The following is a 16,797-nucleotide window of genomic DNA, read 5'->3' as shown; positions in this document are numbered from 1 at the left end:
TGGAACAAACAAATTAGGAAAAAGGAACAACTTGAAATGATATTGGACATGGTTTGACATACTGCTCGAAATGGTATGGTACGGGCAGTATGTATCGGTCCGACAGTTGATCGAAATGTGAACCACCCTATACCCAGCAGTATAGTAGTTGTGGGGGGGGGGGGGGGGTGGGGTATTAGGTGATACACTCTCCGTACCAGGAAAAATGACCGAAATCAATCAAGGGCCTAGATTGAATTTGTTCCAACGGTTAATTTAACTGTTGGACCCATTTTAATGCCTATTTAACCTCATTCCTTCTCCCTCTTTCACTCTATTTCAATCTCAAATCTTCTAACACTCTTTCTCACTCAATCACTCTCTCTTTCTCACAAATTCTCACTCTTGTTCAATATCAATGGAAAAACCATTCCGAACATGCTGCAAAGCTGCTCATCAACGTTCAAAAAAGATAAATCCACTATCCTTTCCTTATTTGGAATTTTTTTTTATTGAAATAGAATTAAATTTGCATTTAGTTCTAATTAAAATGCCCTAATTTAGGTTTTTTCCCTAATTTTCATGTATTTTTAGATATTTTCTAGGCATTTTTTGGAACCATTGGCACGTTCCGATGTACCATATATCGGTACATTGGTACAACCCAGTATGTATCGGACCAGCCAAAGACCGACACGGCCAGTTGGCATGAAATTGCAGTCCTTGATATTGGATATTCTTGGTCTGGTATGATGATGTATTTCATGTTGGTGGCAAGTATCACCCTATCAGCTGGCATAACTTGGGGTGTTGATGGCATTTAATTCTTGTTTGGTGGCACATGATCCAATTGTTAAAATTAGAGATTCACTCTAATAACTTTGTATAGGCTTGCATTGAAAATTCCTACTTCAGACTGCATTCAAGGAAAGCTAAAACAACAAGACCTGTAATTGTTTTATTCGTGAAGCTTTATTCTTCTATATCCTTGTCACAGAAGATGTAACAAGTTTGCTGTCTTGGAGTTACTCTGTGGGTTATTGCTTAAAGTTTGTCATAATTACTATTGTCCATCTCTTCAGGGGCAGAATCATGGCCCATTTTCTTTGTCTTCTTTAATTATCAATTTGTGATTTAGAATTAATCAAGTTATACCTTTGTTTCTTTTATTTTTCCTGCTTTAGGTAACTAAGTCGTGGGAGGATTCAACACTGAACAAGATTGTTGAGCTGACAAAAGAAGGTCAACTAAATAAGCCAAAACTAGAAAGGTGGCTAGATGAATTTGGCGAGTACTATAGCAAGGTTGTTGTTGCCCTATCTTTGGGAGTCGCTCTTTTGGGACCTTTTATTTTTAAGTGGCCCTTCATTGGTAACTCAGGTAATTTTGATAGAACTTTAATAATTATCATCTTGGCATCTTATTTTTTTGTCTCAATTTGAACAAGTTGAACTGAACTTTGTATCATTCAGAGGATTAATCAGAACTTTTAGCATTGTCTTTAAAGATTATGTCACAAAGCATAAAATGTGATTTTTTATGACAAATATATTCCTTTGGACATGGTTTATTCTTCTGCAGTTCATGTGATCTCATGTTACCATCTTTATAAAAAATCTTTTACGATCATAATCAAATACTTCTTAATGCTCATTATTGATGTAATAGGTATGAGTTGTATGACTAATAATCACAACTGGAGACTCATCATTGTTCACCTATATTTGATTTGATAAGACATGCTGGGGCTTCTTTCAATCATATTAATTTCAAATCATCATTCTATGGAACAAAGAAAAGGGAAGGGGGAGATCAAGAGAAGAAGAGGAGGTGGCAGGCAGTTCGATGGTGGGTGGCAGTGGACAGAATGAGGAGATTCGCATTTTTGGGTGGGGGGTGTTACTTGTGTCCCTGTAATCTTAATATTGGAACTGTTATTGTCATTAACAAAAATAGCTTAAATTTATATGAAATATGAATGCCTTTTAGCTTATATCGTTATAAAAATATAGAATATTGTCACTAAGATGAATATTCCACCAGTCAAATTTCCATCTCCTTATACTCAAAGAGTTACTCTAACTGGCACTGTTATTATGCATGAAAATAATGTAAACATTATTGTCCTTCAGTTTCTTTTTTCATGTGAAGCTTTCTAAAGACTGGCACCAGTAAATAAAATATATTATGTATCTGATTTTGGAGGGCACTCTACGTGTAGTGGGAATTTAGCGTTGGCTTGAGAATGATCAAGGAATCACACCCTGACCTAGTAGGGTGGGCTCGAAGAATTTCTTTAATTGCCTTCATGAAGTTATTTGTTCAGATTTCCTATGGTTGGTTCTCCAATGCTTTAAAAGATCACTATTTTGAATTCTATACTTGAATCTTGAGCCTTGAGCCTTATTTATATGAAATTGTCAGTATAGAGTTCTAACTCTTGATATAAAAAATCTTCTTGTGGACTGTAATTGCTATTTGAAAATGTTTAATATGATATTAGTTACTGTTTGTGGTTTTTGCCCTTTTTGCTATAACTTGGAGATAGATCTAGGGATATTTATTCCTGTAATAAATGAAGTCCTTTGATACACTTATTGTGACTTGAAGTTTTGAATGGTTCTTTATTGATTTTTGCCTTGTAGTTTCTAGGGGTTCAGTTTATCGTGCTTTAGGTTTTATGGTAGCAGCTTCTCCTTGTGCATTGGCTGTCGCACCCTTAGCATATGCTACTGCAATCAGTGCATGTGCACGTAAGGTAACAGTTAACAACTTTTTTCAACTTTTGAACCATACTGACTGCTATAATATTCCTTGATCTATGTTGATATCTATGTTCAATCTGTTCAACCATTTTTGATATCATCAACGTAGCTTAGCTTTCAATTCTCTTACTGGTGTATAACAAATCTTGTATGCTTAATTTCTTGGTAAAAATAATTTCTGTTGTTTTAACTTTTATCTACTTATTAGCAAGGTCTGCAATACCGAGTGATACTGCTCGTACTGGGCGGTACGTATCGGTCCGTCAGTAGACCGGTACACGGATCGCTCGCTACCAAGCGGTACCGTCGATTGAGGCGTTATCGTCGTCAGTGACCGAGGGAGAAGAAAGAAGAGGGAGAAGGAGAAGAAAGAAATAGGAAAAAAAGGGAGAACCAGAAGATCGTTGCTCTCCTCCTTGGTTGTCGGCGACTTATCCGCACGCAGGAGAAGAGGCATCGGCATCGCGGGGCGGAGAGAGGCGAAGATTTTTTTTTCTTCTCTTCTCGGGCGACGCTGCCTGTAAATTTTTTTTTATCTGCGACGTCGCCCGAGGCAATGTCACAATTTTTTCTTTTCTTTCGAGAAGAGAGGCAACGTTGCCCCATATAGAGGTAAACCGAGCGGTTTACCTATATATATATATAATTTATAATTATATATATATATATATATACATATATATATATATATACATATACATATATATATTTATATACATATATATATATACATATACATATACATATATATATATATATACCGGAGCGGTATTCCGAAATATACTGCTCGGTATACAGTACCGTACCATACTGAATAAGTCTCGAAATTTTGGTACGGTATGAAATTTCAATCCTTATTAGTTTATTGTTATATTTTGACTTCTTTACTCAAAGTTTAGAACTTTAGATCTCAGTGCATGCTTCAGCTCCATAGATTGACAGTTAAGAGACTTAAAGGTGTTGTCTGTACATGCTCATACCAAGTTGTTGAGATGTGCTCTGTCTACAGGGATTCTTTCTTTGATGCGGAGAATAGTTCGAGCAAAAGCTAGAGAAATTAAAGCTAAACTAAAGTAATTTGATATGTTGAAAATATTAAAGAAACAGATTTTCTTATGCTTGGAGGCCAACAAGCTATCATTTATGTAGCTAACTAAAAGAACTTATGAGAGGAAATATTTCATTTTTGGAACCACATGTCCTTGCAAAATTATTGTGGAGTATGTTTGCTCCTATCTGTATGTTCTGCTTCTCACATGTGATCATGAGTAATGGCCTCTTATACCTTATGGTTGCCATCAATTTAGCGTTGCCCCGCATCCTTGCCTCTGTGTTCTGTACCATTAGGATTAAGTCTTGTTATGGCTAGGATCTTGCTATGTTCTTGCAATTTAGCATTGCCCCGCATCCTTGCCTCTGTGTTCTTTTCCAAGATCCAGGTGGGATCGGATAAGGCTCCACCTCCTCTTGTTTGTCATTCAATTCCTTTGAGCCATATAACAATATTCAAGAACTCTGAAGTGGTAATCAGCTAAAAGAAAGAAAGAAATGAAAGTAGTTAATAGGGCATTATACGTATCTTGCTATGTTCTTGCAATTTCAGCAGCTAATTTTTGCCTTTGCTCCCTGTAAATACCTTTGAGGATTTTCTCTGCCTCAAAGCAGAAAAGTCTGGTTTAGAAAAGGCTGAGGTTTGTTTGTTGCCTTGGTAAGCTTCTATTGTGATGGCAATGGCCACATCCATTGTTGTGTGATATTGTAGAAGCACCTCTTTTACATAGTCTATCAGAAACAAAACGTTCAACTAATGCTGTAACCATGCTGTACCCTGCTTATTATCATGTGGAGAAAGCATCATGCTTTAAGTACCTAGAAAGAACACCCCAGCTTGCCATAACAGAGCCATGATCTTCAGCTAAACCAGTGCAGCTCAGGGCAAAGAAATTGTAGCATTTCAATCAAGCAATACAAGGTGTGATAATTTCTAGGCAAACAGTGGCTGCCTTCAAAGAATAGGTTCTTTATCAAATGTGCCTGTTGTCATCTCACTTACAGATGGATTTGTCATTGGAGGTTGCTTATATGCTGTCTTATGTTACCACCGCCTTAGCCTCCAGCCATTTTTGAGGGCTTATGCAATATTTAGGTTGTCATTCTATTGTTTAGGGCTTAGATCATTTTTGTCTCTTTTAGTTGCTTCGCCATAACTGCTTCCTAAACATGGGATTGCAAAAGCAACAAGGACTGACCCTATATATCCTACTTGTTGAATAGAATGCCAAATTGTCTTCAACTAAATTTTTCAGGATCAGAGCTTCTGTGGTTTGAAGGATCTTGATTTAGCAACTTAACTTCTCTTCAGTTTTGTTATGTCTGACAATTTCCCAATTCTTGTTTGATGAATTTGCATAAATAAATTGCTTTTACCTGACAACTAAGTGCACTCTTTGTCCTATACACTTGTGAATATTTGTTGTCGAATAGCATTTTAAATTGTCTTCAACTAATTGGTTCTGGATCAGAACTTGTGTTTGGATGGGATAATGACAAATTCCTAATCTTGCTTGATGAACTTACATGATTAAATTTCCTTTCCTGTCAATTAATAGCAATCTCTATGTCACACCAAGGTTAACAATTTTGATTGGTTTAGTTTGGTATGGTATGGTATGTTAGGATCAAGAGCACTAAGGAGGGGGGGGGGGGTGAATTAGTGCAGCGGAAAACCTTCTACGATTAAAATAAAAGCTCCGTTCGTTCGTTAAAAGTGATTTTGGTAAGAAAGCCGATTCGTAAATCACTTTAACTTTTGTTTAAGCGAGATGCAGCAAAGATATAAATGCAGTTTGCAGTTATGATTCTAATCAGATAGTAGGCGCAAACTGAAATATGATATTAGTACGAAAAAACTGATTTACGTCTAAATGCATATTCGTAAATCACTTGATTAAGCGAGATGCAGTTTAAGCAAGGATATGGAGGTAGTTTGCAGTTATGATAGAAATCAAGACGTAAACGCAAACAGAAATATGATGATCGTACGATGAAACTGATTTACGTCTAAACGCCGATTCGGAAAGTGCAAAGCTTGAAACCCGATTGTATATGCGCAGAAAGCAGTAAGCTTTTGAGGAGGTTTGCAGTAAAGATAATATGCTCAAAGTAAATGTAAACCGAGATTTAGAGTGGTTCGGTCAATCTTGACCTACTCCACTTTTGGCTTCCTCCACCGACGAGGTCACCGACGTCAACTAGAGGCCTTCCTTCAATAGGTGAAGGCCAACCATCCTTTTACAGTTTCACTCCTTTTGACGGGCTTAGGAGACAACCCTTACAGAATTTTCTCTCCTCTCTTTAAAACTCAGAAATTGGAAGAAAAGAGGGAGAACTTTTGGCCTTTACAACAATTTTGAGCTCTAAAAATCACAGAACAAGATCAGGATTTCGGTGTATATGAGTGCCCTTTCAGTGCTGAATGGGTGGGGTATTTATAGGCCCAAACCCAGTTTGAATTTGGAGCTCAAAACTGTCAATTCTCGGAATTCCGGGATCTGGCGGTTGCACCTCCTGACTGAGGCGGTTGCACCGCCTGGCAGAGCTCGAAGACTGAGCCTCTGGGCGGTGCTACCTCCTATCAGGGGCGGTTGCACCTCCTGCCAGAGCTCGAAGACCGAGCTCAAGCGGTGCCACCGCCTAACTGAGGCGGTTGCACCTCCTGGCAGAGCTCGAAGACCGAGCTCAGGTGGTGCCACCTCCTGTCAGGGGAGGTTGCACCGCCCAGTCTCGCTCGGAGACTGAGCCCAGGCGGTGCCACCTCCTGGCTGGGGCGGTTGCACCGCCCAGTCTCCCTCGGAGACTCAGCCCAGGCGGTGCCACCTCTTGGCTTGGGCGGTTCAACCGCCTGGCAGAAATCAGGGTCCGAATGGGTTGGTCCATTCGGCCCAATTTGGGTTTTTCAGGGGCCCAATTGCCCCAAGATTAAGTTAATGGGATCACCTCCCATTTCCAACTTAATCATTGTGCTAACTACGATATTCCCTAAGACATTTACTGCAACTTGCTCCGGTGCGTCAATCGCTTCTTCCGGCGAGCTTCCGACGAACTTCCGTCGATCATCCGATGAACCCTCGGTGATGCTCCTGCGGACTTCTGGCAAACTCCTGGACTTGCGACGATCCACTTGGCGAGTTCCGACGAGCTTCTTTGGCAAGCTCATGGACTTCTCGGATTTGTTCCCGCAGAACCTCCGACGACTATCCGAACTTCCGTCGAACTCTCGAACTCCCAACGTGATCATTGTCTTGACTCTGGCGCAACTCCTGCGGCATGTCTTACTTTCATCGTAGTTAATCCTGCACACTTATCTCAACATATAGATTAGATAACAAATGACAATTGACTTCATCATCAAAATTCGAGATTCAACATGGTACACCAAGGTTAACTATAAACCTTGCGTCACACCAAGGTTTGTTGTACTGTGACATACCGCTCGATACGGATTACGGGTGGTATGTACCGGTTTGACAGAGGACCGATATGAGCAGTATATATTGGGTTGTTGGTATGTCCCACCATATAATGTGTCAGTACGTCAGTATGGTTTGATATGTACTGTATTAACGGTCGGTTGGTATATCGGTACGAACCAGTAAGGCGAATCATGCGTCACACAATAATCACATATGGTAAAGTTACCTACCTTGTTCTTTATTAGTATTAGAATGCTTCTAAGATTAGAATTTCATGCCTTTTGTTTTGCCACGCAAAAACATCTTGCTAATTGTTAATAATCTTTGTTTTCTCAATTTGCATTTTATGTTCTCTCTATCTCTGTCCTACATCAACAGCATTTAGTATTTACTCTTCTTGGATGTCCAAGCTTGGATTGTTTAATTAGAACATAGGTATGCCTGTAACTTAGATTCATCAATTGTGCCATGAGCATGGCCTAAGATGATGCAACTAAATCCTCGTTACATACAATATCAGACAATGTGATGGAAATTTTAGGAACTTAAGAAGAATCGTTAGAGCTATATTATGCCATTTAAAGTACGACACTTCATAAATCACGTATGTGCCTATATGGTAAAAGTTGATTGTCAATGGATTTTAATATTAATTTCAAGTTATTTGCCTAAATCATAATGTGCAACTCTTGTTACTTTCACCAATTTGATTTCTTTTTCATTATTCTAGGGAATTTTGCTGAAGGGTGGGCATGTCTTTGATGCTCTTGCTGCTTGTAAGTCTATAGCATTTGATAAAACTGGAACTCTAACAACAGGGAAGCTTATGTGTAAGGCAATTGAGCCGATTCATGGCCATTGGTTTGGGGAGAGCAAATCTGATGTCTCTTTGTGTTGTATGCCAAATTGTGAAAGTGAAGCTTTAGCTGTTGCTGCGGCAATGGAAAAAGGAACTACCCATCCTATTGGGAGGTGAACAAGCATAATTTATTCACTTAGATTATTTTTATTACTGTGGTAGTCACCAAGTGAAATAGAAGCGACTTTTTTTTTCAATATACCTCTTGTATTCTTCCTTTTCAAGGCACAATAGCTCTGAAGTATGTGCACCAAGAAATAAAAGTTTATGGGAGCACAAGAACCTTAAACGAGCATATGGGAGGAATTTAAACTTTAAAGCATTCTAAATATTTAATGCTACGATCTTCAATATTATCATGTGGGCTGTCAACTCAGTTTTTCCTTGATGCTAGCCTAATCATCTTATGTCACTGATGATAAATCAGGCAATCCGATTGTGTATGATTTCTGGAAATGATCTCAGCATATAGATTACAGACAAGGGCAAGGTGCTTGGTACAAGGGTAAGACAACGTACATTGACCCTTGCTAGACCCGGCATTGGCAGGAGCCTGTTGCTCTGGGTACATCCTTTTTATGTAGATTGCAGATATAAAGGAACTGTAATTCTCTTGCAGTGCTGCTATTAGGTTGTTTTGGACAAAATAAAATTTTGAGCTCATTCAATTTCCTTTGAAATGACTTATGCATGACTTTATCATTCAGATGCATATCTAAATAAAGCTTCTGGTCAGAACAAGGAATCTTATAACCTTATGCCACTGTCCTTATATTGTTCTGGTTAATGTAACAGACAGTGACAAGCAAGAATTAACTGTGAGGACTTCAACATCTATTCTGGTGTTATTCCTGCACATGCCTCTCCTAGAGATAGACAATTACAGCACCTTGAATGTAATCCCTTATAGACAAATGTAAAGCAGCTCTAATATATTCCCTTGTAAACACATGGTATTCAACAAGTTACTTTGAGTGCATCTTGTATGGCACTTAACATCCAGTTGTTTCTTGGACTGAAGCCAGCAGGGCACTTTTGCATCAAAGATATGTTTGTCATTTTGTTGCTTTAGCTCTTGATTTCATTCTTTTCTCTCTTGATGTATGCCTATGATAGCTGACCTATCTTTTAAAGCTCTATCTTGGGATTCTAGTGCATCTTTGACATCCACAGCAGCTAATTTTTGAATAGGGACAACACACAACTTAAACATCCAAAGTAGAAGGATAGTCTGATCATGCTTGATCATACATGACATTTATGAAATTTTGTTTGATCACACATGACATGACATTCATGTGTTGATCAAACAACATAATAACATGTAAATTTTGTTCGATGCAAATTGCATGTGATTAGACTTTGATAAGATAGGCTTTTCCGTGTATTTCTTGATGAGAAAAAGCAATTCTACAGCAGGCATAAAACGATGAGCTGCATATCAGTATGTAAGCCAGTGTAATGATTGAATCATGTATTTATCGAAAGTTCTAAACTTTGCATTATTTCATCTCCTGTATGCCTCGTTTTCTCATACATGTGTTTGTCTCTAGCATTTCTTTTATGATGATATGATCAGAGTTACTTTCTTTGCAGCAGGCCAACATATTGATAATATGCTGGTTACTACATGCCAACTAGTTGACTAGGGCTTGCTGTCGTCCTAGTATTAAGTTGTCAAACCCTTGATAGGACACCACTCCTGTATGCCCATATATTGGCATATTTGGTGGCACATATTTTTGAAATTGATATAGAGCATGGTTTAAGATTTTATGTACTATCTGAAATGATATGAAATGGGCGGTACATACCAGTTCGCCTGCTGTCCACTATGTGGACCAACCCGGTTTGGGTGGTACACTGAAACATGGCCTGGTATCGGTCGCTATGTGGCATGTGTCGGTGGATATGGTCAAAACTTATCCTGTTTCGGTCAATGCAGGTTGGTAGTAATCAGAATTTGACCAATACCAACTCATATCGGGTCTAGTTTGACCCCGATGGTCAAATTGATCGTTGGAACCTTTTTTAGGGCTTTAAATTTTCCTGTCTCTCTCCTCTTTCACTGATTCTCACTCACTCTTATTCTCACTCTTCTTTCTTAAGCTGTTGTAATTAAAGTTCCTAATCAACATAAGCAACTTCCTTCGACGGAGGCCGGTACGACAAAGTTGTTCATCAGTGGATCCGAAACGATAAATTCAATTTTTACTCCTTATAACTTATTCATTTATACTTGATTCTTATCCACATACAACTTATATACCAATAAATTAGAAAAGAAAACCTAAATTTTTTGGCCATTTTTGGGCAGCACGACACAGCACGATAGTCCTTGCCTAATAGTTTAATTTAAGTTTGCAACTGGTTGGGTTATGCCTTTTTTACATTGCTCTGTGGTATAATTCTTATTCTAGACATTTTTGAACCATGTTTTAAATACATTTTTTCAACAGATGGATTATTAGAAAAGCATCTTTTTTCATGATATTATGATCTTGAAGGAGAATAACTTGTAGTTACCTGTTACTTAGTGTTATGTGCTGTTATGTCTTAATCAGCAAATATGAAAGTTATTCTTAGTAATTAATCTTCAGTAAATGTTAGCTGAATTTATTGTTTTTAGTTGCAATTAATTAGTATTAGAAGTTCAAGGTTGGTAAATTTAGATCTGCTGAAATGATGTCTCAACCTTGGAAAAGTGATGTTTCAATATCTTTGTAATAAGAAAGGACTACTATCTTTGACATATGGCCTGTTGATTTGCAGAGCTCTTGTTGATCATAGTCTCGGGAAAGACCTTCCAGACATTTTTATTAAGAGTTTTGAGTGTCTACCTGGTAGAGGTCTTTTTGCAACACTTACTGGCATCAAGGTGTGCAATCAGAATAAAGGTTCATCTAACTTTTAATCTCTCTATGTATATTATACATAGATATTCCATGATGCTCCAATTTTTTAACATGTTTTGGAATTTGATTGGAACATTCATGAATCAATAGATTTGGTGATAGCAAGTCTGCATCTAGTTTGGCATGTACTTGTAGCACAATATATGATTCTTCCATGTTCTTGATGTTATTGTCACACTCAGAAGCAAGGTTTGCCATCTCTGTAACCGGAGCAGTACCGGTCACTGTGTGGACCAAGAAAATACCGGTGAATAAGTGTTGGTACTTGGTACATTGGGTATGTATTGAATTAAAAAAATAAAATATTGTAAAAAATCCATAAAAACCTTTATTCTAATTTCTTACCTTTTTCTGGTTATATACTATCAAATTAGATTGTCTTTTTATAATGAGACATAGTTTAATGAAAATCTCTCATCTAGAGAGACAATACAAATTGAGACATTTTCTGATACAAAATTGAGCTTGCTCATGCTCTGTTGCCCGATTAACTCCGATGCTGTGAATCCTTTGGTGTTTAGCTCTTAGGAGACCTTCCCCGAAAACTCAAATTAGATGATTAGAAACTGGATAGGTTTATAAAATACTAAATAGGATGTAAAACAAAGACAAATAAGTGTTCGGGTCCGTATCGGTACATCTAGGATCAGTATGGGTCTGATACCAAGCGTGGTGATCTTTGTAATGCTCTTAGAACCAAGATGAATGATGTGATCAATGGTTGGTGGATCGGGTCCTCAGCAAGATGGTACTGTCTGTCAGATATGGTGCATCTGTAGGACTTATGCATGGAAATGCTCCCATGACATTTGATCCAGGTAAATAATGTGCCGCTGATGCAATAATGTGCTCGCAGTCGTCATCTATTCTGTATCATCATTGACGGGACTCCTATGGCTACGATCGTGGCTGGTATGATTTTGGAGCATGGAGTGTTGTCGAGCTGTGGCTGTCAGTGTATCATCAGTGTACCTCTGTCGTGTATTCGACTTTGAGAATAATGACCAACTTGCACCATGCATCTGTTAGTCATCATATCCATCATAAGAAGGTTGGGAATAAGTTCAACTAGTACTAGTGTTGATATCAAGCAGGCTTTGTCACATCTGAGAAAGATCATCAACTGCCATTTCTTTTCCCTTATCTTTGCGACCATGAACGTCTCGCATGGATCCTCATGCTCCACTATTTGAATCTTGTGTGGTATGAATAAAATACTACTCCTTGATCCATATCCCACCTCGACTTTGAGTAGTGAGAACAATTGACTGGCCATCACTGTGTTTGCCACCATCGGTCGATTCATTGTCGTTGATGTTGCTACCATCTCCACTGATTTTGTGAAGCACACACTGTTACATGCCATGTATAACAGTGCTGCATCCTGATGGTGTCTTGTCACTAGACTGAAACTACTGAAATCATTGCTTGTCAATCATGTCCTAGGGATGTTGAGATTGTGTTCCTTTCCCTTTCCCTAAGAACCAGATGTTTGACTCTTCTAGACCATTAGTAGGCTGAGAATGTAAACTGTAGCCACATCCTGAAATCGAGTGTACTGGGATGGCTGATATTTCATGCTGCAAGATCTTCTGATTAGAGAATTTTGTTTACCTTATGAATGTGGTTAAAAATTGTAAAAAAGAGATGAAATCTATTTTTATTATTATCCAAATATTCTTCTTATAAATTATTTATTTAAATGATTGGTAATTTTTAGTTTTGTTTCTGGCGAAGCCCATTCCTTCTATCCACATAATTTGATTTGGCTTATCTGATCTGATTAAGACTCTTTTGAAAGACCAATCAGGATCTGATTCCTGATTCTTACAACCTTGACACAAAAGATTGAAAATGTTTGTCCAAAGGTCCAGTGTTTTGAATCCCAATTTCTTTTAACAAGCAGATTGGTTATGTACACTGATATCAATGTAGATGTAGTTAGTATAAACATGTAAGGTAGGCATCATCATCATTATTAACAACAACAATCGCCACGACATTAAATGATCCAACATGATGTGTATGAGTATCGGAATTATGGCAGAGACATACAATAGGTTTTGCAATAGTCTAACTCTTTTATGCTGCAGTTAATTGTCTTCTCACTGATAACTCCTATGTATTTATTATTTGATATTTCATTGTGTCCACCATGATATTGATAACTTTTTACACAATATTCTACTGGCCATATTTTCTAGTTTAACAAGTTGTGTTTTTTTGCTTCATTATAGTCAGGAACATGGCAAGATGATATTTCAAAAGCTTCACTTGGTTCTGTTGAATACATTGCCTCTTTGTGTAAATCTATGGATGAATCTGAAAAGATAAAAGAAGCAGCAAGGACATCTGCCCATGGAAGTGATTTTGTGCAAGCTGCTCTTTCTATCAATAAGAAGGTAAGCAAGCTACGGAACTCTGTTGCCGTTTCTGGGATCATACTAATTAAGTAGCTGAAACTGATTGATAGTAGGTATGTTGACTCAAATGATCATCTTTTCCATTTATGAAAGTTGATATTGTATCTATTCCTGGATTATGACAATAAAATCAAAAGGTATGCCCTAAACAACTTAATGACTAATTATTGATTGATTTAATATACTTACTATTTTCTTGTAAATCTATTTCTAATTTTTATGTTTTTTATTAGTTTGCTCTTTTTGACTTTCTAATTGTGGAAATTACTTTCTTGATTTTGGGAAGGTAAGTTTCCTGATTTTGTTGAAATTAGTTTCCTGATTTTATGAAAATCAGTTTTCTAATTTTGAGAAGATTAGTCTCCTGATTGTGTAATTTAATTTCCCCATTTTGTGTAAATGTGTATTCTATAAACTGTGTTAGATTTTTAGAATCAAGTGAATGAAGAAGAATTTCTTTCTGTATGATATTGGGGTCTATTTGATAAAATACCAGAAGTTTTTCTTTGTATTTCAATTGTCCAAGAAAATCTTTCTTTCTTCCTCATGTCTAATTCAATTTCAATCGATCACTAGTTAACTTCTAAAAAAGTTCGTCTCTCTTTTAGACTCAATGGTTGAAAGTTGAAACTATCCAGTATTATCTTAACCTGTGCACATTTTAGAAAAAGTTAGATTAAGCCACTTAGTTGGACTAGAACTGAGTGAGTGAAGATTATCCGAAGTTTGCTACCTGGGGTGAAAAAGGTTGACATAGATTTGGAACTCAATACAATCAAAGATGTACAGAATATGCATGTTTCTGACTACAACAAAAAGGATTTGCGAGGCAGTGAAATGAACGTATTTTACAGTTAAAGATGTTAAGATGTTTCCCAGATCTATGAGATCAAGACCAAGATTCATTCCATAAAGCAAGGTACTTTATTTGTATTTGAGTACCATAATACTATGAAAGTATTGTGTGTTGAACTTGATTATTATAAAGAATAATTGAGAATTTGAGATGTAGTGAAGAATGAAGATGTTACTATTTTACTAATGATAACAGAAAGAAAAGAGATTTTAGAATTTTTGATTGGACTCAATGTGGAATATGATCAAGTACATATTCAAGTACTTGGGAAAGATGTTAAAGCATTTATTGCACCATAGTGGTAACTAGGATGGTCTTTGGGGCAATTATTCTAAGAAATTGAAACATCCTGAGGAAACATGTTGTAAATTACATAGAAAACCATAGTCCTAGAGAAGATAATTGAATCCGAATTCAATAGTGGTACATACAATGAGGTGGTCAAGCAAACTTCACATTGTTTGAGTTTTCTCATGGAATTTCGATTTCTAGAAACTTTTAGATTGAGGTACTAAATAAATAAAAGATTGAGAAGTTCCCATTTTCTCACTCCACTAGACAAGCCAGTGTCCCTTGTTCTCTAGCCCAATCAGGTAAGTATATTTATGCTCTAAATGCCTCTAAATGCCCAAGCGTGTGGATCTTGGATGATTGATTGAGGAATTGACCAACTTCTCATCATTTATATCCTATAATCCATATCCTGAAAAATAAAAAAAAATTAAAATAATTGATGCTAGTTTAGCCACTGTAGTAGTAGTAGCGGTGGAGGAGTATTGATTCAGTAGGGCCAGGGGTGATGAGTGCTGGTGGATGCCGGTGATAGGAGACAAATGACAGGGATCTGTGTGTGAGAGAGATGGGGCATGTTTTAGGGTTTTTCTTTAGGAAGGAAAACTTAAAAAAGAACAAGGCTTATCACCCCTGGCTTGGATCGGGGGATTAACCCCAATTTTTAGAGTTTACTTGGCAGCAAGCCTTAGTTTGGCTTCAACATATGCAACATCCTCATAAAGCTTCAATGTATTCTTATTGGCCATCATAGTCCACGTGGTGTTAATATTATCCCTGTCCAAGTTCCACACCTCCTTTTATTTCATTCTAAATTTAGAAGTCCTTACATTATTATTTTTGAAATTCCACCATTTAGTGCTGTTAAATTTCTCTATTTTCTTTTTCTTCAATTCTGTACAAATATGAAATACCATCAAACAATGCTTACTTGTTAAGCCTTCACTTGGAATATCTTTAGATACCTTTACACACAACTTTATCTAGTGTTCTATGAGGAAAAGGTTTATTTTGACTATAGTTGTGAGTTGTGACCACTATTTTAAGCAAGTAACCATATTTTCATCTCTGGTTGAATTAAGTATTGAGATAGTACCAAATAGCAAATTAAAAACTACCATCTTCATTCCTCTCTCCTTAACCAAAACCCCTATGGACACCTTTGAATTCACCATTTCTTTTTCCTACATGCCCATTCAATTTTCCTCTATTTAAAATTTTCAAGTAAAGGTGTTCCTTGAATGGTCTCCTTTAAATTTATCTAAAATTTTCTTTTGGTTTGATCATCTAATCCCTTTGGATGGAGCATAAGCATTTATGATATCTAGAATCTCTTTCATAGAATAAATTTTAAGACTATAATTTTATCCTTACATCTCTTCACCTTTATAACATTGTTGTTTAGTCTACAACAATACCTACAAACAACAAGATCCATATCTACAACAATACCTACACGGTTTATATGTTTGAATTTTTAAGTATATCTACAACAATCTCTTTAGATTTTTCCACTACCCACTTAGTCTTTTATAAAAATATAATACTAATTCTCCAGTATACTAAATGATGTTCACTGAGGTTCCCTAAATATGTTGGATAACATTACTGGGTTGTGAGTGCCAGAGTAGTTGTACATGGTTTTATGTCAAGTACCAATCGAAAAGGAGTATTTTGGATTCTGGTGATTACTTTATTTGTGTTACAGAACTTGTTAGTCCTAGAAGCCGAGCCCAGGGTCTCCTTTTTTACTTTCGTCATCATTTTCAAGGGGAATAAGTAGTTCTGTATAGATAGATGTATGTACTCAGTGTGTTGTTCTCCTTAAATGTTCAGACTTGTTTTTCCTTCGTTTTCTTCTATCAGCACCAGTTTGCCAAATTTTGAAAAGAAAATGTGATCTTTTTACAGTATAAGGTGCCATCTTACAAGTTTATCATGATGGCTTATGAAGTGTTTATTTGGAGGTTATTTTTGTGCAATGATGTTTGAACTTTGAAGGGAAACTCTCTCCAGGTAACACTCTTTCATTTTGAAGATGAACCACGACCTGGTGTTGTAGAAGTCATATCCACCTTAAAAGATAAAGCAAGGCTTCGTATAATGATGCTAACTGGTGATCATGAGTTGAGCGCAATGAGAATTGCTAAAATTGTGGGTATTGATGAAGTTTATTGCTGCTTGAAGCCCGAAGAAAAGCTCAATCGAGTTAAAACCACTTCTAGAGATAGAGGTAA

The 16,797-nt window shown here is 36.9% G+C and overlaps 1 protein-coding gene across 1 annotated transcript in view; it reads left to right on the top strand.

Moving 5' to 3' along the window:
• The window catches only part of LOC135623121 (probable cadmium/zinc-transporting ATPase HMA1, chloroplastic), a 35,940-nt gene that overhangs the window by 11,374 nt on the left and 7,769 nt on the right, over positions 1-16,797 (top strand). Inside the window, exons 5-10 of the mRNA XM_065125684.1 lie at positions 1,164-1,359; positions 2,625-2,737; positions 7,947-8,188; positions 10,848-10,953; positions 13,228-13,392; positions 16,577-16,793. Of these exons, the coding sequence (XP_064981756.1) occupies positions 1,164-1,359; positions 2,625-2,737; positions 7,947-8,188; positions 10,848-10,953; positions 13,228-13,392; positions 16,577-16,793 (1,039 nt within the window). The remainder of the gene's footprint in view (positions 1-1,163; positions 1,360-2,624; positions 2,738-7,946; positions 8,189-10,847; positions 10,954-13,227; positions 13,393-16,576; positions 16,794-16,797) is intronic.

The sequence above is a fragment of the Musa acuminata genome, chromosome BXJ2-9 (assembly GCF_036884655.1).
Source record: "Musa acuminata AAA Group cultivar baxijiao chromosome BXJ2-9, Cavendish_Baxijiao_AAA, whole genome shotgun sequence".
Taxonomy (NCBI): domain Eukaryota; kingdom Viridiplantae; phylum Streptophyta; class Magnoliopsida; order Zingiberales; family Musaceae; genus Musa; species Musa acuminata.
Note: the sequence above shows the minus strand (reverse complement) of the source record. Positions and strands in the feature narration are given on the sequence as shown.